This window comes from Anneissia japonica, unplaced genomic scaffold (genome assembly GCF_011630105.1).
Source record: "Anneissia japonica isolate Jap-2015-1 unplaced genomic scaffold, ASM1163010v1 scaffold288060_len1141017_cov207, whole genome shotgun sequence".
Lineage (NCBI taxonomy): Eukaryota > Metazoa > Echinodermata > Crinoidea > Comatulida > Comatulidae > Anneissia > Anneissia japonica.
The window spans coordinates 286,807-309,795 of NW_022712486.1; the positions used below are offsets into that span (position 1 = coordinate 286,807).

At 31.9% G+C, this 22,989-nt stretch overlaps 2 protein-coding genes across 4 annotated transcripts in view; one reads left to right on the forward strand and one right to left on the reverse strand.

Annotated features, from left to right (window-relative positions):
* Positions 1 to 19,653, reverse strand: part of LOC117107833 (suppressor of tumorigenicity 7 protein homolog) — a 45,838-nt gene extending 26,185 nt beyond the window's left edge. The window contains exons 1-2 of one of the 3 annotated variants that reach the window (XM_033249621.1): positions 19,468 to 19,653; positions 1,689 to 1,771 (exon numbers count right to left, since the gene is read on the reverse strand). In XM_033249621.1, coding sequence (XP_033105512.1) covers positions 1,689 to 1,771; positions 19,468 to 19,618 — 234 coding nt within the window. In that variant the 5' untranslated portion in view covers positions 19,619 to 19,653. Of the gene's footprint in view, positions 1 to 1,688; positions 1,772 to 10,629; positions 10,779 to 19,467 lie in introns of those variants that run through there. The other 2 variants (XM_033249622.1, XM_033249623.1) reach the window with 2 other exon arrangements.
* A 182-nt stretch (positions 19,654 to 19,835) lies between these two features.
* Positions 19,836 to 22,495, forward strand: LOC117107834 (histone acetyltransferase KAT5-like). Its single transcript, XM_033249624.1, has 2 exons — positions 19,836 to 20,351; positions 20,692 to 22,495. Exons 1-2 carry the CDS (start codon positions 19,866 to 19,868, stop codon positions 21,640 to 21,642), a joined length of 1,437 nt encoding a protein of 478 aa, XP_033105515.1. The 5' UTR covers positions 19,836 to 19,865; the 3' UTR covers positions 21,643 to 22,495.
* The last annotated feature ends 494 nt before the right edge of the window (positions 22,496 to 22,989 follow it).

Genomic DNA, 22,989 nt, shown 5'->3' on the forward strand with positions numbered 1-22,989 from the left:
TACACTACATGAAATGCACTGGTTTAATGCCTTTTTGTTTTGATTGTAATTCTGCTACATAACGTTTGTCAACCACCGCGTGCTGAATGGTACAACAATGTTACAATTTTAATGCTGCATACGCAGTTTACAAAAAAAAACAAAAAAAAAAAAACATATAGATTTATATAATATGACTGGTTCTTCTGATTGTGTACATTTCTAAAATGTCCAGTGAGAAACATCGAATCTTATATAGCGATTATTTTAATTTTCATATGGCCTGGATGGTATAAGAATTAGTCAAAATATCATTGCACAATCGAAATAGAATCACAGTAGCTGTCTCTTATACACATCTTTTCCTAATTTTTAAGTCGAAACCTTCCTGTGACCTTACCCCGATTTGCAAGAACAAGAAGAATCGATGAGATTTTATGCTGAAATCTCGATGTGAAACCATGGAGATGAATAAGACTTCCGCATCAATCGCCAGTAATTTCCATCAACTTTTAGTGTCATTATTTTAATTATTTGAATGTATACTTGCAAATAGTAATTTAGACCTCTTTTTAAGACACTTTCTGATACATTTTTATGATTCGGCAGAAAGGTAAAACAGATATTGTCCGGAATACCTAACAACCACTCTGTGCCCGCGACCGCACAGCCAGCCATATTTTCTTCTACAAAATGATGTTGTTTGTGGGACCTTAGCAACAATATCCAAGGGGCGGGGCTTAGCGGAAAGGTCTATTATAAAAACCAATGGGATCAATCTAAATTTCTTATTGTGGTAGCAAATTCATTACTTGAAAAAAAGGCTAAAATAAAAAAAAAACATTGAAACGTGAATGACAGAACACATGTGTTAATGAGAAAACAGATGGAACCATAATTAATTTTACAATATGAGGAGGAACTCCACATGGAAGTTGTAAAGTGAGATTCTGCCTAAAATAAAGACTGTTGAAAATACTGATGAAAAAAAATTATATTTTAAAGCAGTAAATAATTCATCATAAAATTATTAAAACTATAAAAAAGGAAATAATTATAATCACAATTACATAATTTAAAAAAAATATGAAGTGGATTGTAGTATTTTGAAAAATCACATGATTTTCTGCATCATAGATGAATGAATGAATAACTTATGCACTATCTATTTGCTCATTATTATCTTATGCTCATTTTCATTACTTTTTTTTTATATCTCATTATTACAATTATAATAATGTTTTAATTATATATAGCGCATACTGCAATAAACTGCCTCTATGAAATTTATCCACATATTACCTTCAGTGCAGAAACATTAACTGAAGCAATATCATCAGCGAGGAAAAAAGAGCATGTCATTATCATTGAGCATAGGATACAATGATACAAGGAAACTTTATTCATCCTACTACAGTACGAGGAAATAAATAATACAGCAGCTGCAGCATTGTAAAAAATTGATGAATGTACAGTATTTATTATAAATTGGTAGGATGACAACAAGTAAGAATATTAATTATATAAAACAAATATAGATACAATAATGAAAAACATGCATTCAAAAAACAGCGTTCACAAGGCCTATTCTTTTATCAACAAATACCCTTTGCATGTACTTGAGTAAATATACAATTTGGTTAATATTAACTGTGTTAATTATAATCTCTTGTTCTGGTAATTTATTAATCAATTTTGAAGATACTCACCAATATTAGGCCGGAAATTAATGAAGATGTTCCAGTTAAGGCCACATAAAACTTGGGAGTTAAAGTGTTCAGAAACATGGCCACTGAAAAAACAAAATTAGTTATCACATTAAAAATATTATATTAATGAAATCTACAAAACCTTTGAGAATAGGATAATTATTAATTTTTTTCATTTGTACGTATTTCAAAGAAAAAAACTGTCTTATGAAGTTAAATGAGTCTCCTCATGTGGTTTTTAGACAAGACAGTTTTCTGTAACCTCATTTCTAAAACCTAGTTTTATTCATGATATTAAATTTAACATTTGTTATAAATGTAAAATTCATAAGCAGACCTGGTGCAGGCAAGCCAGTGGCTTGATAGAATTTTTTTAGTAGAAGCACTCCAAAGCCGAGCATAGAATCTAACTCCACTTCCTGTGAGCGATAGACGACACAACGCTGTCCACCGATTTTCTGTGGCAGTCTGAACGGACCGTCATTAAAAACGATCCGTTGCACGCATGTTGTGTCATTGCGTTCTTCCTAAAAATGTGCTGGCAGCGACAACCGTCGAGCGCTGTGAGTGAATGCCTTAATTGTTTGAAGAAAGTGTTGATGACACAACGTTCAACCTCCTCTTCGTCTCCTCCTAGTCATACATGTAAATCAGCATTACTCACTTTATTCCAAAAAAGTCTGTAACCAGGTACTTATTATATACTTCTATGTGAAGAGACACGAACATAAAATGATCTGTCTATGGACACAAGCACCGTACACTTTCAGTCTCATACTCATCAGTAAGTTCAAAACTTACTGATGAGTCACACAGCGTCTACTTACCCAATATACTAGATTGCAACAAATATTGCAATGAAGTATTGCAGAGGCAATTCAAATAAATGATGAAAATAGGCATAAATTCGTCGTTCACATCACGAACTAACACAATCGAAATAGAATCACAGTAGCGCGTCAAAACGAGCGCGTATTGGTTGTCAAGCAATTTTGTATTCTTTAAGACACAAAAAGACCTTAACAACAACAGCGTGTATTTTGACGCGCTTTCTCGATTTCACGAAATAACACAATCTACTTTGATTGTGCTAGTTCGTGATGTGAGCGACAAATTATATTATATATCATATATTATATACATTATCATCATCTCATTATAGTTGGCCCACCAATTCGAGACCATCTTTCAGATAACAAAATTTGAGGTGGTCCCAGGGTTTGGTCTCTACTTAGAGGCTAGCTGTACTGTATGTTAAAAGATTGAAGATTGTTTAATTTGGTTCTTTGAAAAGTTTTGAATTAAAAGGAGTCTTGAATTGGAAGATGCACTATATTTATTACATTATTTATAGTGGTTGGTTGGTTTGGTATGTCACCATCATGGCTGCGACTTCCATAATAACACGCCACATGCTACAGTAAATGTCGATCCACTAATAGTATATATATTTTTGTTACTCGCCTTGGCACATTATATATTATATTAAAAATTATATTATATTTTTTAACCTATTTCATCTCGTTTTTCATAAGTTGCTTTTTTTTGTGTAAATTATACTCTTAAAGCAAATAAGAATACATGCATACATTTATCCCCATTTTAACCATAACATGTTACTTTACTGTAACTCCTCGAACATTGAGCCATTTGAATATAATCCTAGCATACATTATAGCCAATAACTAAGGCAATAGATACAGGAATATAAATTTATCACATAGGCCTACTTAAAAGTATTCATGTATCATCTGTTCTAGTCATTTATGTATAAGGTCAACTTGGTTGCAGAAAACTTTAGGCCTCTAATAAAACAGCTGGTCCTCTAATAATATAATGCACTTTATATCCCTAGCAAGCGCATTCATATTTATTCTATATGTACCATACCACATGTTTCTCTGGACAAATAATTAAATATTAATAATAATAATGACATTCATACAGTAAGTTAGCAAACACAGGACAGTACACATTAATATGTAAATAAAAAAGTCGGCAAACATAACTAAATAGATGTATATTCTAGAAAAAAAATGAATATACCTTAATGGATGTGAAGAAGTCAGAACTGCTACCAGAAAATACGTGAAGAAGCAAAGCAAATTAAGTCAGGCTCCGGAGGAAAACAATTTTTTGAAATGTTGCAGAACTGATTTTTCTAAGACAGAAAATAGTTATTTGACGAAAAACCGGAAAACGATGAATAAGACACAGATTTTTGAATATTTAAAAACTGGGGGAAAAGGGGTGTAACTGCCCAATTTTACACCTTTTCCCCCCAGTTTTTAAGTATTCAAAAATCTGTATCTCATTCACCATTCCCCAGTTCTTTGTCAAACAACTTTTTTCTGTCTTAGAAAAATCAGATCCAGAACATACAGTATCAAAACATTTTTTTCCTTCGGAGTCTGTATCTCATTCATCATTCCCCAGTTCTTTGTCAAACAACTTTTTTCTGTCTTAGAAAAATCAGATCTACAACATACAGTATCAAAACATTTTTTTCCTTCGGAGTCTGTATCTCATTCACCATTCCCCAGTTCTTTGTCAAACAACTTTTTTCTGTCTTAGAAAAATCAGATCTACAACATATCAAAAAAAATTTTCAGAGTCTGACTATAAAGTGCAGAGTAATAGACATGTCATTCATAAGATGTATGTAAAGAATTCATGTTGTAGATAACATATTTATGAATAATTACCCAAATATCTATCCACACACACAAGTACATTTAATAATTAAGACACAGGTCTATAGAATTCAGAAACACATTTGTAAAAAGAGAAGGCTTGATTAAACATTTAGAAAATTCTTCCTAACTAGCCGAATACAACAAAAAGGATTGATAATTGATGCATTGGATAAAACACTCATTATGAAAGCAGTTCTCTAGAAAATTCTTGGAAACCAGATAAGTTGCTCTGTAATTACTGCTTTCATACATTAAATAATGAATAGATTCATTCCCATGAGCTATTCATGTTATCTTGAATAGCTCATTAATAAAATTTTGTACTTTTCCTTGAATAATTTTTGTTTTATCTAAGTTGCATCTTTTAGTTAAAATATAATAAATATTGTTATATTAATTATGAAAATAATTTAATATTTTTATTTAATGTTATTAATTTTTTTATTCTATCATTATTTAATTACTGTTATGATTATTTAATAGCTCATAATTAAAAATTGCACACTTCCTTTAATGATTTTCTTTCACCTAATATCCTTTAGTTTAAATATAATACAGTACATTTTTCTGTCATTATTTCATTACTATTATGATTATAATTTAACAGCTTATAATAAATTACAAATTTTCTTGAATGTTTTCTTACCGTACATCTTTTAGTTTCAATACAATAAATTTTGCTAAATATTAATTATTAACATACTTTAATTTTTTTATTTAATTAATGTTAATTTTATATTAATATATATTTTTTTAATTACTATTGTTATGATTACTTAGTATCATAACTGGTGTTTATTTTGCTAATTATATGATAAAATAATTTATTCTTGTAAAATATAAAAAGATCATATTCAAAAGATGTGCAATTTATGTTTTCTTTAAATATTATAATTTACCATTTTTGTTATTGTGCATTATGAAGATATTTAGTTCGCTGCTAAAAAAACATTCAACATCCAAGCATTTTCAGTTTGTTTTCTGATAAAAACAAAACCTTATGGATAAAAATACTGTCCTTCTGCTGTAATAATAAAGTAAAACAGTCAATCAACATTTAGCTAAAGACACTTTTTCAATTACAAATTTACTGTACTGCAATACTGAATACATACACAACATTACCAATAGGAACATTAATTATCCTTAATAACCTAAAGCCATGTTCACATTTAGAATAAATATTTACCAAGACTAAGTCTAACTTTTGCTAAATCTTGCTGTTCGCCATTTGGATTATTAAACATGGTAGATTTATACTGAGAGCTTAGCTATAAGTATAGTTTAAAAAAACTATAGCAATTTATTTGACCTTTCATCTACTCAGGCCTAGATTCCAGTTCATGATACTGACATTCTCTTTCACTATCAACTAAATTATATTAAAATAAAATATCTGCCATGATGTCAAAAATGTACTTTTATATGTATTAGGTGTATTAGTGTAGTTTGGGGTGGGAGGTGCATTCTTCAAAAAATGTTTTCACCACAATTAACCCTAAACACTACATACTCTTCATACATACTGTACTGTAGTGCATTATAAAATCAAGGTATTGCAGAGAAGAGTTTTAAATGTAAAATATATAATAGCCCAAGAGGCAATCAAATTTATCAGAGAACCAACGAAACCCAGTACTTTTTTTTCTACTAACTACAGTATATGTTCCAGTATATGGTTGTTACAATGACTAGAATGATAATGTCGACTATAGCCCTTAGCAAAATGTGTTATAAGACCATCAAATTACTATTATTATTATTATGCATAAACAACGATCAATCAATACATTAAATAAATAAGAAGTACTACCACTGCAAATTTAATAATCTCATTACACGATATACTGACTCATGTTTAGCTATCACTAAATCAATTTCAAATCTAATAAAATAACAATGTAAATGATATGTACAGGTGTACAATTAATATACTCTGTATTATAATATACTGGCAAGCTAATTTTATGATTGTTTTAGAACACAGTTAGGCAAAGTGCAGCCCGCGGGCTGCATGCGAGCCAACAGCGATTTTTTTTTTGCGGCCTGCAAAAATGAATTACAAACCCTATGTATTTGGCCCGCCAACCATCTTTGGCTAGAAAACACCGGAACTGATCATCTGTAAAAACTAACAGTAAAACAAACCTAAAGTGGACATAAAACAGGGTATGAAAGTTTTGAAAATGCACTGAAACATCAAAATTTTGGTGTGACACTCAGAGTTGAATCAAAAATTCACTTTGGCCCCCAACCCATTTTAATTCCCACCCCTGTTTTAGAAATACAGGTAGGCCTACAGTGCTCAGTGATTAAAATGCATGATTTCTAACTTAGGGTCCTAGGTTCAAATCCTGAATAACTTCACAAACTGAATAACTCTACTACTATATATCTAATACCCTATTCAGACTACACTCCATTGCAATTAGTTGCCATGTAGTTGGTGATAATCCAAAACTTATTACTCCCAATCGCAACCAACATGCACACTCAGACCAAATTAGACTCAAAAACCTATGTTGTCCGACCACAGCCAATCAGTGCCTGTGGAATTTGTTGCCATCAGATTGTGTGGTAATCGGGAGTGCAGCCCCTCAATCGTAACAGGTAACAACTGTGATATTAATTACTTATAGTCTACTATTGGTGAGCTTTCACACACGATTGTAAATTGCGATTGGGTGCACTTGGTTGTCTAAATAGGGTATTAGCCTTCTAACATGCAGAGTATTTTGTTTTGTGTTTAGAATTTTCAATTAGCGAGACAATGATTAAATTGGCTATTGGCAGTCCTTGGCCTATATACCTAAATAAATGAAAAAAAAAAAAAAATCACCATAATCAAAGTAGTGTATAAGGTATTTTTTTATAAGACACTGATGCTGTAATTGCTTAAAAATTCAGAACAAAATAAGAACAAATTGAGGCTGAGGTAAAATGTCAAATGAGGTTTTTATTTTTTTAAACTAGAAAAAAAAAAGAAATCTTATCTTGTCCTTACGTTCAATAGGTTTGACTACGTACAGTAATATAGGCCCACTGACAACTGTACAATAATAATTTTCTATATTTGAAAATTGTGTAAAAATAAGAAAAAAATAAGAACATCTTGAGCCTGAAATCAGCAAAAAATAAGAACACTGAGCCTGGACAAAATATTACTAGTTCTTATAAAAAAAAAAGGAAGGTGTACATATATCATAGCATACACACCTACACTACACACATTCTATTATAGATTATCATCAGTACATTACCATGGCAACATTAGGTAGACTCAAGTGACTCAGCTGTAGGAGAAACAGTAGCGAATGAGTTAAAACAAAAAGATAAGCTACTTGCTTGATAAACAACAGGCATTAGAAGGCAAGACTTTTTTTATTCCTTGTTTCGCGTTCTTATTTTTTTAAAGATTATCGGAGGAGGGCAGAAAAAAATTTTTTTTTCTTATTTAGCAAATATTTTTGCCAAAATCATCCACACGGAGGAGAAAATAAAAATAAAATTTTATTAGTGAATATAAAATAGGATGGTTAAATGCTTCAAATTTATATAACTAGGAAAAAATATACATATCTCATCTTTGGAAATTTTAAGGCAGCGGAATAAAATTTTTATTTTTTTCCGCGGGTGTGCTAATTGGCCAAAAATAAAACTTTATTTTTATTTGAAATCATCAATATTTGCAGTCGGCGGGTTCGCCTAAAGCTACCAGTCTGAAAAACAACCTGAGGTATCTGCCTTATTACATAACAGTTAACATTTGAGGTAAAATAACAGTTTTGTTGCCTATGCTCTTTCCCAAGTTGTTGCTCATTTGCCAAAACTTGTTCACAAAGGCATCTACCGTAAATTCATCCTTGCTGATTTTATGTTTGTGACGAATACCTAATAAATCCAATTAAATAAAATAAATTACTTAACCATTTTAATTAGATTTATTAGTGCTTGTTATAACACCCTATAAAACACCAACTAATCCATGTACAGGCACAACATTTCCTAGTTAATTTTAATGTATCTGTTCACAAAAGCTTTTTTTTCCCTTGGTGTTTATTCTAATGGATATTTTTTTCATGACTTTATGAATCTTTAATCTTTGATTTTTTATTCCATGATTTGATCAACTTCAGACAATATAGACAGATCATCAGGTGTAACACAATAAGTTTACAAATGCCTGCAAGGCCAGCGTGGGATATTCCATTTTTCCAAGGGGATGTTAATACATCAAATTTCCTCTTACCTATTATTAAACATCATTCTTTCAAAGATATCGATATTTATGTATCAGAACATATGGAAACATATCAAAGTTGATGAGCTTCCTAAATGACTACATATATATGCTAATTCATTTTGACCTGAAGTTAACATTACTTTCAAATTTTCATTGTTTTTATTATTATTTTTAATTCTCTTTATTTAACTATTATTTGATTGTTATTTGAGTTTTTTTTCCTTATTTATTATCTCATTATTATTCTTTAATATTTGATTGTTATTGTTATTTTGTTATTGCTATTGTTCTATTGTTATTATTTTTGTTTCTATTACTATTACTTATATTTATTATTATTATATTATTTCATTATTATTACTATTAAAATTATTATTTCTAATATTATTATTATTATTATTGTATTATTGCATTTTTGCTTTTTTATTGTGTAATATATTCTAAAGCGCTAGTGACAAGTTCCATTTTAGCCGGCACTATATAAATTTTAAAACCTATCTAAATCTATCAATCTAAAATATGCACACATATTGAATTTGAAAGGTAAACCGTGAATGAATATTAGGAAGTAATTTTCATTCATATGAAGTATAATTTTCATTATCATTTTTTATAAAATGAAACTACAAATATGATTCTATTGTTATAAAAAATACTAAAAAGGTAAAAAACACAAGTACAAAGTAATATTGATGATCCACATGAAAATGAAGCAGATAAGTACCAAGTTTAATATACAAAGCCATACAAAATTGATAGATTTCTAAATGCAAAAAATGAGCCTGTAACTACCGTACTGTAACACTTTGGAGACAAAATATGTAAAAGATGTACTGAAAACAAATTAGATTTGTGAAGGAAAACATCCCTCATATGAGAATGAGAATGAGTATAATACAGTAGAGTATCCACACTCATGATGGAGACACATTGCAGTAGTTGTTTTGTCCCTCACTCAAAAATAAGTAAACTTATACGGGTGTCTGCTCCTACCCCCTCCCCTAGTAACCCGTTCCCATGACCACATGTTTATTAAATCCTAGATCCACTACAGTATTTTGTGTCATGCCTCCTGCTACACACAACTTCTGGTATTATCCTTATTAGTTTGTAAACTTCTGAATTTATTAAAAAAAAAAAGGGGGGGGGGGGAGACACCACGATATTACACATACATACATTTAAGATGCTTTTATTGTCATAGCAAAACAATAAGCTGTATAATAGTTTGTGCTCTGATATGCAGCATTCAAAATACGAAAAGACAAGATAAAATATATAAAAGGAAACATATACTGTACAAGAGAGCATTTTTGAAGTATTTAGACTAAAATTCTGGAAATCCCTAGGTTATAGTTATGCTACCACATTATATGTTTTATACTATATACAGTGTTTGTAGAGATATTACACTACGTGAATGTCTTCCTTACTTATAGAAAATGAATGTTTTGACACCCTAAACTAGTAAGCAGAATTTTAAAAAGAATCTGTTCTTTTTTACTTGGGAAGTATAACAAAAAAAAATCTGACACTAAATAGTAAGCTGCCATTAAATTGTTGAACATTCCATCATAATCACAGGAATAAATTGTGAATAGAAGAATTATTAGATTTTAATCATACCTTTCACAAAATAATCTTACATCAATGAAGATATAACTCTCAAAAATAGTAGAAAAAAAAGGTCCACAAATACAAAGAAACACATTTTAGCACATAAATTTCTATTTCATTGCTACTCTTTAATAATTAGTTAATTCTTACGAAAAAAACACCAACAAAAAACTTGTCAAAAATATTTTGACAATATTTTAATATTACTACAAAGCTGCTTATAAATTTTTAAAAGAAATAAAGATCACATAATGTATAAATTCCTACTTTCACTCCTCCTAACTTAAACTATTCTGGAATTCTACACATTACCTAAAAAACTTATCCAAAGCGTAGCAGAAATAAAAAAATATAAATCTTTACAAACTTAATGTGGCAGATATACCTACTACCAGCACTGGACATATTGTAGTTAACAGTCAGAGAGATTCAACACTTGCAGACACAGCTGATACAGACACAAGACAAAGAACAAAGCACGCTGAATACTAAGTCCTGTGAATTGCAAGATATTACTAAACTGTGCTACTACTGCTGCTTCAATGTAAAGCCCGAGAGAGTACAGCAGACAGATTTTGAAAGCAATTTTGCTAGCAATTATGTAAATGACACTATAGGCAGTTTAATACAGTCACTGCGTATATTCTTTGAATAAATATTTTTCAGCTACTGTATGAGTAGCAATTCATTACATCTAGTTATGTAGAATAGCCAATACAATGCATCTCATTCATTAGGATTTGCATACATACTAATCAGATTTTTTCGTCTGACTCAACAATTTTTTTTTTCTGGTGTGATGACCGACAAATATGATGAAACATGTCATCAATGGATGTTAGATGTTGTACAAAAACAATGCTCTACTCTATGAGATGCCTTGATCAAATATTGTACAATGGTCCGACAAAAATGTGAAGTGTTAAGACTGAGCCTCTATCTATCATTGTTATTTTATGTGACAATTTTTTTATTAATTACTAACATATGGGCATGAGATGTATATCACATTCATATGGGCACAGAAATGTGATATTCAACATGCTTGTCATTTATTGTCAAAAAATAAAATTTTACTGCAATGTAGTGTACCGTATGTGCAAAGAAAAGCCAAACCTCACTCATTGCAAAAATCAAATTTTAGTTAATAATAGTGTTCAACAGTAAAAGAGAGCTATAAAATGGTAAAAGAATCATTTAAATCTGACATTCCCTTAAGAAGTTACAAAAACGTTTAAACACACAGCTGTTTAAACAACAATATTTAAGAAATCAGCCTTTAAAGTTTATGATTTTGGGCATTTCTCAGGCAGAAACCATCACAAGTTAAAAATTGTTGTTTTAACATTGAAAATGGGGAAAATAACAGCATGGAAAGGTTTTTTGTGCAATAAATAGATTTCAAAAAAATTGACATTCAACCAAACATGTTTTGGTCAATATTGCTGAAACAGGACTTGCGATGAGTGACTGGTTTAGCTTGTCTTTGACACATACTGTAATTAAAAGATAATTACTTGCCTTGATCACTATCAAATCAAAGTAATAGTCAAGAAATTTAAATAAATTACTCATATAGACAGTTTTATTTAGTTTTAGTTTTTAAAGTCTCATGTCAGCATCAAAAAGTACTGAAATATGGCCATTTCAAGTCAGACATTGCAAGGGCTGCTGAGCAGCTATTCTTGAGTCTGTGGCTATATCAAATCAAAGCCAGGTGCCATTGGCTACTTGTCCCTGAATGGCCATGGTTCCAAATTATTCAGTCACTAGCAGGTTAACACTCATTAATTATGGTTACAAAAAAAAAAAAAAAAAAAAAAGGTTTAATAAACATAGCTTCAACCAAATCATACAGAAGTCAACAGGGTAAGCTAAAACACTGGCTGGATAGTTATTTATTTAGCCAACCATATGAATTGAAAGTGCTAAATATAATTCAAAGGAATGCTGGTAGACCTACATTACTGTAGTAATGTAGAGCTACAATTATCATCCAAAGTCCTAGTGTGCTTACAAATCATCCTAATCATTTCAAATCACCAAGAAATTTTAACAGTATTTCAATTTAAAATTATCTTTTAATTATTGTATTTCACATTTTCTTTTTTATTTATCTATTTTTATATTTTGAAATGGTTCGGCCATTGCAATACAAAAATTCAAATAGTAGACATTACTGTATTGGTCTCTCTTCTAAAAATGCATAGACACATTAATAAAATGACAGTATTGTCATTTAAAACAACGTACAAAAAAGATTGAACATATTGCGTTTTTTCTAATGAATTACAAAAATAAAAAACTAACATTCAATATTACGTACTATACATACTGACGACACTCAAGTAATTCTCATCTGGTTTACAGAAGGAATTCATCGACTAAAATCAATCTAAAATCAATACGATGCACTGTAGGATGCACTGTACTGTTAAATGTTAAACTTATGTAAGCTTTCATCATGTTAATCAACATGAGTTCATCCGAATGAACATCACCTGTCATAAGGAAGTCACATGACGACCGGTCTCTGTTGCCAGCTCTACAGGTAATACTGTCAAGGTTGGAAAAATGTGGCAGACCCTGTTGTCAACTCTACAGGACGCACAGTACCGTCAGTGTTAGAAGAGTGTGGCGTACTGTAGAACCGTAAGTTGTTAAGATATTCAAGCAAATGGTCATGTTTTGTAAACTTGCCCACTGTAGTTTACTGCCAATTCTACTAGGCCACCATGTTTTCTTACTGCCCATCATAATTCAAGTAATGTATAGAAAAAAAACTTACTGAAAAAGCAAATGTGTTAGGTAAGTGTGCTCTTTGAGAAATTATAAAGTGTTAATGGTCTTTGATAATGTATTATTGTGTAAATTAACTGGAGGTACTGCTGTAGGATGAACTTGTAGTTTTGTTAATTTTGTTTTTAAACTACTGGGAAACAAGGGGATACAGTACAATAGTTAGGCTAGAGCGTTTTTGACTAGACATCATGTATATCGAGTTACAGTAGTACTAAATAAGGCAGCAAAGACTGCGCTGGTCATGTGCCCTTGGACTAAACACTTTAATGCTAGCCTGATAAAGTTTATGCAAATAACATGACAAAACATTAGAGCTAAACACCTCATTACTGGTTGAAGTTCATGAAGCTTATTGATTGTATGTATAGTAAATTATAGTTATAAATTACAATTGGAGAACTGTTGGGTAATATAATAAAAATAATGAGCAAATTTATGTCCAGTAACTGCTGATAAATGCACATAAAAAAATATAATGTACTACGAACAAAATCATTGTTTAAACTGAAGAAAACAAATTACAAAAAAATGGTAATTAACCTTTTAAAAAACAATGAATATAATAAATCTTTAAAAATATATGCTAAGACTTCAAATTTAATTGGAGTTTAGTTACACGAAAGATTAAATCATAAATATTCTTCTCTTACAAACCTGAATATTCCCATATGTGCAAATAATTCCCAGTTGTCTTGAACTTTTCAACTACTGCTCAGTAGATGACATAAGCCTCAGCATCACAACAATCAAAGCAATTCAATACACTAAACAGTAATTATCTACGTAAATAAAGAGGGCTCCCTTCATATTTTTTATAGGTTATCAAAAAATAAAATTTCTTAATATTTATACTAATGTCTGATAATATTAATTTTATTTTGAAAATAAGAATATGGCCTATTTCAAGTTGTACAAGTGTTAAGCGCTTGATGCACCTGGCTCAGCAGGTATTCTTTTGAACTTGCTTTTCTTATACTCTCTGACACTAGATGTGTTACAATTTTTTTGCAAATTATAAGTTTTTAAAAATTTGACATTGCCAGATACCCTAACTCACACATGCACTTTGCAAACCTTGCCAAATCTCGGAAGAATGTCTAAATGAGGGCAGTATTTATTATTTTTTCAATCAAACATTTGTAGGTTTCAATCAAAATAAAAACAAACTTTTAAAATGCCCAGACCTCAAATTTTAAATGATCCAGTAATTGGGCTTGTAGACGTTCAAAAGGGCCCACAAGCTTCTCAATCAACAACTGGCGTATCATCTACACATGTAACAAAAAAAGCAAGTGGAGAAATGGTAGACTCTCCTATATTGCCCAATATAAATGTATAACCTTTAACCTTTTAAGTGTCTGGTACAAAAAGGGTATAAATTTTTCTCATACAGCTCTGTACATGGTGGAAAATCAAATGGCTTGTAGTGGTAGGTAGGATAATGAATTGTTAAGCCTAGGATTACTATAAATTGTTTAATTTATGTTAAAATGTAGTGATTCCTACAAAATGTTAGTGATCCAACAAGAAAAATCAGACCTGTGCCAGGGCCTAGTCATAGTTGATATTGTCAGTATATAAATTACAATGTGTATTACTGTATAGGTGCGGGCCTAGAAAAAAAAAAATAGGTACTATAGGAGCCATGTGAATCTCCTACATTATATGTGTGTGTGTTTACAAAAATGTAATTGTATTTCGGGATCGTACCCCATGACCTAAGTACTGGGACAGGCTAAAGATACATTTTATCAGTTCTCTAATTAAAGATCGTAACTGTAATCATGTGGGTATATTACATTGATATTATACATTTCTGGGATTGTAAAATGGACTGTGGGCTAGTGAACTTCACAGTGGCTAGCCCTGATGGCTAGTGACAAGAAAAAAATAAATCAAGACCTGGAGCTTATTATTTAGATACAGCTTAGATGATGTTAGCACTAAATATTAATTAACTCAGATTAATACTGAAGTCCAAAGGTGAATATTAAAACTTTTTGCATCAGAAACCTAGTAAATTCACATCAAAGTGATGCACCACACTTCAAAGACGTAGAATATGATGATGCTAAAAAAGATAGTGGAAAAGCTGAAGTTAGTGATGAAGTATGAAGAAAGTGATCAAGGTGATGATGGTCCCAGTACTGTATGTAAACCGTAGATAAGGCCAAATAAATTAATTGTTAGTTTCACGTCCCCGCCCGCACCACTTTTTGGAGCCACATGGATTTTTTTTACTATTTGCTATTTTTCTAAAAAAAATTATCGTTTTTCAGTGAAAAAATATCTCGAGGTTTTTCGGTGGAAATACAGCAGTCGTGACAACATTTCTATAAATTTACAAACAGCGGCTGGATTGATAAGACTACTCTGATCGTTGTCTAGCCACTCGCGCTGCACATGTTTCTGGGTTTTCATTGACTTGACAGGTTTATTTGTGACACGAGGATGGTAGACAACGGAGGAATAAGTTTCTTATTCTTCCAAAGGTACAACAAATACAGTATATCATCAAATTAACCATATGGTGGTTTAAGTGTGTGGGCCAATGATGGATACCTATACAAACATTGACAACAAGGCATCGACTTTTTATCATGAAAGATACGAGGTGAGTCAACCGTCTGGTGATCATCCGTCTGTACTACTGTGTAGGCCAGGCCTCAGGCCTAGCTTACCTAGATTGACACAGTACGGGTGAGCAAAGTATCGTATTCATAATTTAGTACAGTCATGGATTCGGCTAAGCAAAAACAAAAAACTATATATGGTGTGGTAGATCAGTGTAGATATATCCAGACGTTTGGACCCTGTCATATAACCAGAGTAGACCTAGAGGCCTAGGCCTTAGGCCTATTCTAATTTCTACATCTCTAGTTATACACACCAGCCTTTGATTCAAATAGTGTTTCATAAGGCTACCAAGTATAGTATCCAAGATGTACAGACCTGCTGTAAACAGGACTACGCTATCTGCAAGCTAGTTTGAGGATGATGATTGATGTGATATAGCACACTTGTACTTGGCCTACTAAGCTGCAACTACTATACTACTAACTACTATGTAGTGCTGTGTTGAAGGCTATAAAAATATACAGTGATAATCATATTCATACCAAGTCCAGCTGTATGTCTTCGTTTAATATTGTATATTATTTGAACATAAAAGATTAACAATTTGTTTTGTTTTTTTCCCCAGCTAGACGAAGGAAAGGAAGCACCACCACCTCCTATCAAGAAAGATGATGTATCAATGTCATGCCAATTTCTGCAGTTCAGCACCCTTGTCTCCATCAGTTTTTAATTCACTGCAATTTTTGTACTAAGTATTTTAATACGTATTATACTATTATAAATAAAAACTCAAGAGAAGTGTCTAGCGTTCTCAAAATAATTTTATTGAACATACAAACGTTTTTGGGTATCACCCTTCATCAGGTATAGGTACAGTATACATATTTTATTTTTTAAATATTGTCTATCTTTGTATAGAATATTCACTGCAACACTTATAGATATGTTGTCGATGCCTTCCATGTCAATTGAAGTAGTTCACAGTACTTCTCTTCTTGTACATCCTGGTACTGGTATTACTTTTTTTAAAAACACCATAAAATTCACTCTTAATATCACACCTTGATTAAAATTATTGTTTTAATCAATAACTGTATTTTATGAAACATTCTTAGTTTAAATCCTTTAAAAACAATAATTAAGATGCTTATGAAAATAAAAGTGTTACAATACAATGTAGATTGGTTGATTTTTGCTTCAGATATTGAATGCCGTGTTTTACATACCGCCATTTTTTTTCATCGAAAAAATAGCAAATAATATAAGGCCCCAATGAAAACAAAATTTCAAATTCTGGATGTGAAACTGATTAATAAAATTTATTTGTCCTAAATATGTGTGGGTGGATAGAATAACCTTTATGGATTGTTGTGGGTAGATCCATGCAACAGCTACTTAACACTTCCTATAGGCCTACAGTACAGTATACTGTAATTAAAGTGGCTAGAAGGATCATATGATACAATACTATAGTATAGGAACACAATTAACATGAACAACTTGTTTTGGATAGTTTGATGTTTTATTCTAATAAGTAATTAGACAGGTACATGTAAATCAATAGGAAATAAAACCAGTCAAATACAATATACCACAAATATTCAGCAAACATGGATAATAATTCAGCTAATTTACATCCTTATTTACACTGTGAATTACACTGTGATGCCCATCATCAACTTTAGTTGGATATGATATTCAAACAAAATGTCATGTGATTAAATAATAATAGTTGAAAATTTCTGCATAATTCTGTTACGACAATAAAAGTGGTCAAAATTTTAAAATGTTCTAATTGTAGCAGGTAATTTAGTCCATTCTAGAAATTTTGCTTATTACTTAAACCTAAATTATAAATTTCATCATTATCCATCTTCCATATTCCAACATGCTGTAGTGCAAGATAGAGACACTGAAGTTCTAAAGCTAGGGTCACGACAGCTCTATCAATCAACACCTCAGATTTAAGGTATGTAAAACCGTCAGAACAATATCCACAGCCCTATTTTAAATTATTTAGGCTTAATAAATAGAAAGTGGATATATTTACATCGCCGTAAACAAATCAGTAAACGATATATTAACGTAAATGAAACAACGCATGCGCAGTCATGCTTTAATAAACTTGCATTATCGGTCACGTAAATTTATCGATTCACGTTAAATGTATGTTAAGGCAGAGTTCAACTTTCAGGCTCCAAATTAGCATCGACCTTTTGCTAAATGCTGTACCATGAATCCACTGTGCAAGAAAATCAAATCTTCTTGATTACGTCATGTTAAAATACATTAACTTGACACAACAATTTTTCTTGTAAAAACAAATGGTTTCTACTCTTTAAAAAGCCATTGAAACAATACACGATCAAATCGACAGCAAATCAACGCACATGGGGAATCCCCAAATTGGTTGTATAAATTTTCGTAAACAGTTTAGGCTAGCGGATAGGTACAGTATTTAAATTATAATTTTACCGTTCTTACTAAACATAATTAAATTTACTACAGTAGTAGCCTATGTATTTCAATTAAATAAAATAATTGAATGATTGTGATAATGAGCTAGAAGTATTCGTTTCACTTTCTCACATCATGACCACAACGTCAAGCAAGGATGTTTATTCCACGTTCTGCATCCATACTTCGTAGACACATGCACAGCATGCCAATGTTGTTTTGTTAGTGATCAAACTACATGGGAAAATATGTTTGAATAAAACATTTAAAAAAAATATTTATTTTGTTTTACCAGGGAGATGTATTTTATGTATTTTTTACATCTCCCTGCATGGTCTCACTTTTTCGTAATGATTAAATATCTTACAGAAAACACACGCATATTTATTTGTTGTTTACTTCTTGCTTCATAGCGCAGTACTTTGTAGAGTGGGTCATGTGCTCTCCAATATGTTCTTCGCGATCGATCGGGGCTCTGCTCGACCCGACTAAAGACTATAACGATTTTGTTTTTGTTAGTGACGACGTGGGTAAATTTTTTTGAATGAAAACATTAAGATGTTATTTAATTTGTGATAATTAACTATCGTATAACAATACAGGTAGGCTTAGAAGAATATCGTCTTGATTTCATGGTAATTGAGTTTTAGCAAGGAAACCTCGCGTAGGCCTAGGTCTTGTATTTAGGTCAAGTGTGTTCATTCAACAAATGATTGAGTAAAATGAACATAATATTTCCAGCTCATAATATCACTTTTATTTGAAAAGTTAATACAATGATTTAATAATTTATTTAGTGATTAAACTACATACTGTGCTGTTGTAGAAAATTAAATTACGTTTAATAAAAAATAAAAAACAAAATTATAAATTAAGTAGTGCCGTGGTGAACTTGGGGGCCACGCAGAGCTGAAAATGCAAGTTTATTAAAAGTATAACTGCGCATGCGTTGTTTCATTTACGTAAATATATCATTTACTGATTTGTTTACGGGCGACGTAAATATATCCACTTCCTAATAAATATTCTGATGGATGTTAACAAAACAGCAAAATCAGATTCAATTAGCTAGGCCTAGCCTAGGCCCTAGGCCTAAATAATCAATAATCTCTTACCCCTACCTACAGTCATAGAATCTTCAGACAGATAACTAGGCCCTAAAGTGTTTAGGAAATCTGGCTAAATAGGCAAAATCAGTGTATCTTCGGCGTGCAAATGCCCGTCGTACATGCTGACATACATACCAACCGGTACGTCTCCTCTCAGCACTTTATTATTCATTCATTCATCTCTGCTGTCTGCAGCTGACTGAGGAGAGAGATTGCCACACACAAAACAACTTTCAGTTTCACCCAATAGGCTCCTAAATCAAAATGCAATAACTCACCAATGTTCATATTTTCACTGATTTTTAGCGGTGTCCTGAGCACGTAAATCAGGAAAAATACAAGAACAAACCAAATCACCCACAGATAGGTCCAAATGAAGCTGAAAATAGACTTTATTCTGTCAACATAACCAGACCATAGGCCTGCCATATTGCATTTTGTTTTGACCTGATCTCTGACTTCGTGCCAGAGACCCGCGATAATTACAAAAAATACGACTCTATAGTCTATTATAATTTACATAATAAAGTGCTTTAATAATGATTATAATGTTTAAATAATTGAATTATTTAATTTGTCATATTTATAAGACAAAATGCGAGCAATTACTTTTATTTCAGTGTTATTTTAAGAGGTTGTGTACTGTCAAAGGTCAAACATAGGCACCCTTCCAAACATGGCGGACGAGAAAGAAGTTGAGGAAAGTAGTAGTGTTCCGAGTTCAGATCCATTTGATCTAGTGGTGGAAGGATGTCGATTGCCTGTAAATATGTCAAATTCAGACGAATGGCCACTAGCAGAAATTCTTAGTAAAAAAGATACTGATAATGGCCTTACGTTTTACGTTCATTACATTGACTACAACAAGCGATTGGATGAATGGGTTACGCCTGAACGCCTGCGGCTGGAAGGGCTTCAGCTCCCGAAGAAGGATGCTAAGACACCGGTGAAAGACCGAGGCCTAGGCCTAACTGTAAACAGTTGTAATAGTTCAAGGGCTTCTAGTCCTGCCCCACCAGAGTTAGTGAATGGGAATTCAAATAGTAGTGCTACACCCCTTGCAACTGTTCCTCCACCACAACCAGCCATTGCAATTAAGCAAAAGACAAATGTTGGCAGGAAACGAAAACTTCCATTTTCTGACTTAAGCACAACAGGGGAGGTAAGCTTAATCAAGGACATTTATTCTAGTGTAATGTATAATTTACAAATGATGAATAAATAAATAAATACTTGGCCTTAAGCTTAAATATTATATATATAATTAAATATAATAATTTTCATTTTTAATGTTCATAGCTGCTGTTTGTGGTTCTTTACAAATATAGTATATATATATCTGTCTCTTATACACATCTAGATGTGTATAAGAGACAGGAATTACACTTTGTTGGATTTATGAATATGGGTTCAATACATACATGTGAATGATTGTTGCCAATTGTGATTTATTTTGCAAATATAATTATATAAGTTAATGAATTTTCTTCATCTCCTAATAGGAAAATCAAGATGGATCACAATCTCATGAAGTTCAACCTCGACAGACAGGAAGCATGGTGACCGAAAAAAGCGATGATGTGCTCACCAGAATCAAAAACATTAATTTGATCGAATTAGGAAAACACAGGATTAAACCTTGGTACTTTTCACCATATCCGGTTGAATTAACCAGTAAACAAGTCATATATCTCTGTGAGTTCTGTCTGAAATATGCCAAAAGTTTCACTTGCCTCTCTCGGCATAAAACGAAGTGCAACTTAAGGCATCCACCAGGTAATGAAATTTATCGTAAAAGTACCATCTCATTTTTCGAAATTGATGGACGAAAAAACAAAGCTTACTCACAGAACCTCTGCTTGTTGGCAAAGTTATTTCTGGATCATAAAACTTTGTACTACGACACGGATCCGTTTCTATTCTATGTCATGACGGAGTATGACAGTATGGGTTTTCATATTGTCGGCTACTTCTCAAAGGAGAAAGAATCATCTGAGGACTACAATGTGGCTTGTATTCTGACACTTCCACCATATCAGAGGAAAGGCTATGGCAAGTTGCTGATAGAATTAAGCTATGCATTGTCTCAGTTTGAAGGAAAGACTGGATCACCAGAAAAACCGCTCTCAGATCTTGGCTTGCTCTCATACCGGAGCTACTGGTCACAAACTATACTTGAGACAATTTTAAAACTCCAGAATCCGTCAGATGGAGAACGCCCTCAAATAACTATTCATGAAATTTGCGAAGCGACTAGCATACGAAAGGAAGATGTGATATCCACACTACAGCACTTAAATTTGATAAATTACTATAAGGGTCAGTATATTCTGACACTTTCAAAGGAAACATTAGATACTCAACAGAAAGCGATGTCGAAAAGAACAATCCGAATTGACCCCAAATGTTTGCATTGGACTCCAAAAGACTGGTCCAAAAGGGGCAAGTGGTAGATATTAAAAGCTTCCTAGAGACACTGAAATCAAAACCATTCCATGTTTTTACCTCGTTGGATATTTTCTGAACTGTAAAGCAGATTTTTTCCTGCTACAAAGTCCACTCTTGTTTTAACCCATGTGAAACTATTTTATTTTAAGTGTACAAGCTTATTTCACATGTTTGTAGCTTAACTGGGTGACATTCGTACACCTGTAGACAGCAATCTGACCTCCTTTGTACAAATATAAAATATGAACTTTCACATTTTTTGGTTTTTCGTATTTCCTAGTATTGATATTGTGTGGATCAAAAATACTATTGCACAGTTTGTGCACTCAAAATTGTTTATTTTGACTCCTTTAAATTTATATGCGTGCTATGGTCATTTGTATGTAGCGAATAGTATTTTATTAACCAAGCTAAATTTACCCTTTATTTTAGTCAAAGTTAATACAATGTGATTATGGCTTTATACTACTTATTGTATTGCTTATTTTGTGACTATTGAAAAGATAGAAGGCAGGTATAGTGGGGTTGATCCATTTTCATGTGGGTAGTTGAGAAACCATGGAGATTACACAATACAGCTCCACAATATTGAGGCATGGACATTTTTGTTAAACAGACATGCTAAAAAAACATGCTCTGCAACCAATTTACAAATATAAGTCCTTGATAATAGATTTTGTATGGATTTTAGTTTAATCTTTATCAATAACAACATGACAATTCACTATGGTGTCATGATGATGATGACTGCTTATTTTTATTGTTTGTTTATACAATTTCATATTCAGCAATGGAACACCAAATGTTTGTACTGCTGTGACAGTGTACACAATAAAAAGTGTCATATTTTTAACCTACTGTCTGACTGGCTATTATATTTATGTGCATTTTGGGTACTATTTAATGTGGTTTTAGATGTTATGTCTGTCTCAGTGAAAAATGATAGACTGCTTATTGAATGAATTAAGAATTAAGACATACCGTAAAACTTTGTATAGAACACCAATTTGGCTTAATCTCAAGAAGAAGCCTATCTCGAATTGAAGCCCCCCCTCCTACCCTTTACAGTAGTTTGCAAAAGTAGCCTCGAAAGAATCCCATCTCGAAATGCATGGGCGGGCTTTTTTTTAGATGCAAGTAGTACTATACATACACTGTACATGAATTTTAAAAAAACAAATATTAAAATATGCTTGGTTTATACAGTAGTTTAGTTGATTTAATGCTGGTAAATGCATCCATAATACAGGTTGATATTACAGTGGCCTTATTTATTGTTTTGTAGTAGTAATTCTCAAAATTTACAACATTCACTTTGAAAAGAAGCCCCTTAGTAGCCTTGAAAAGAAGCC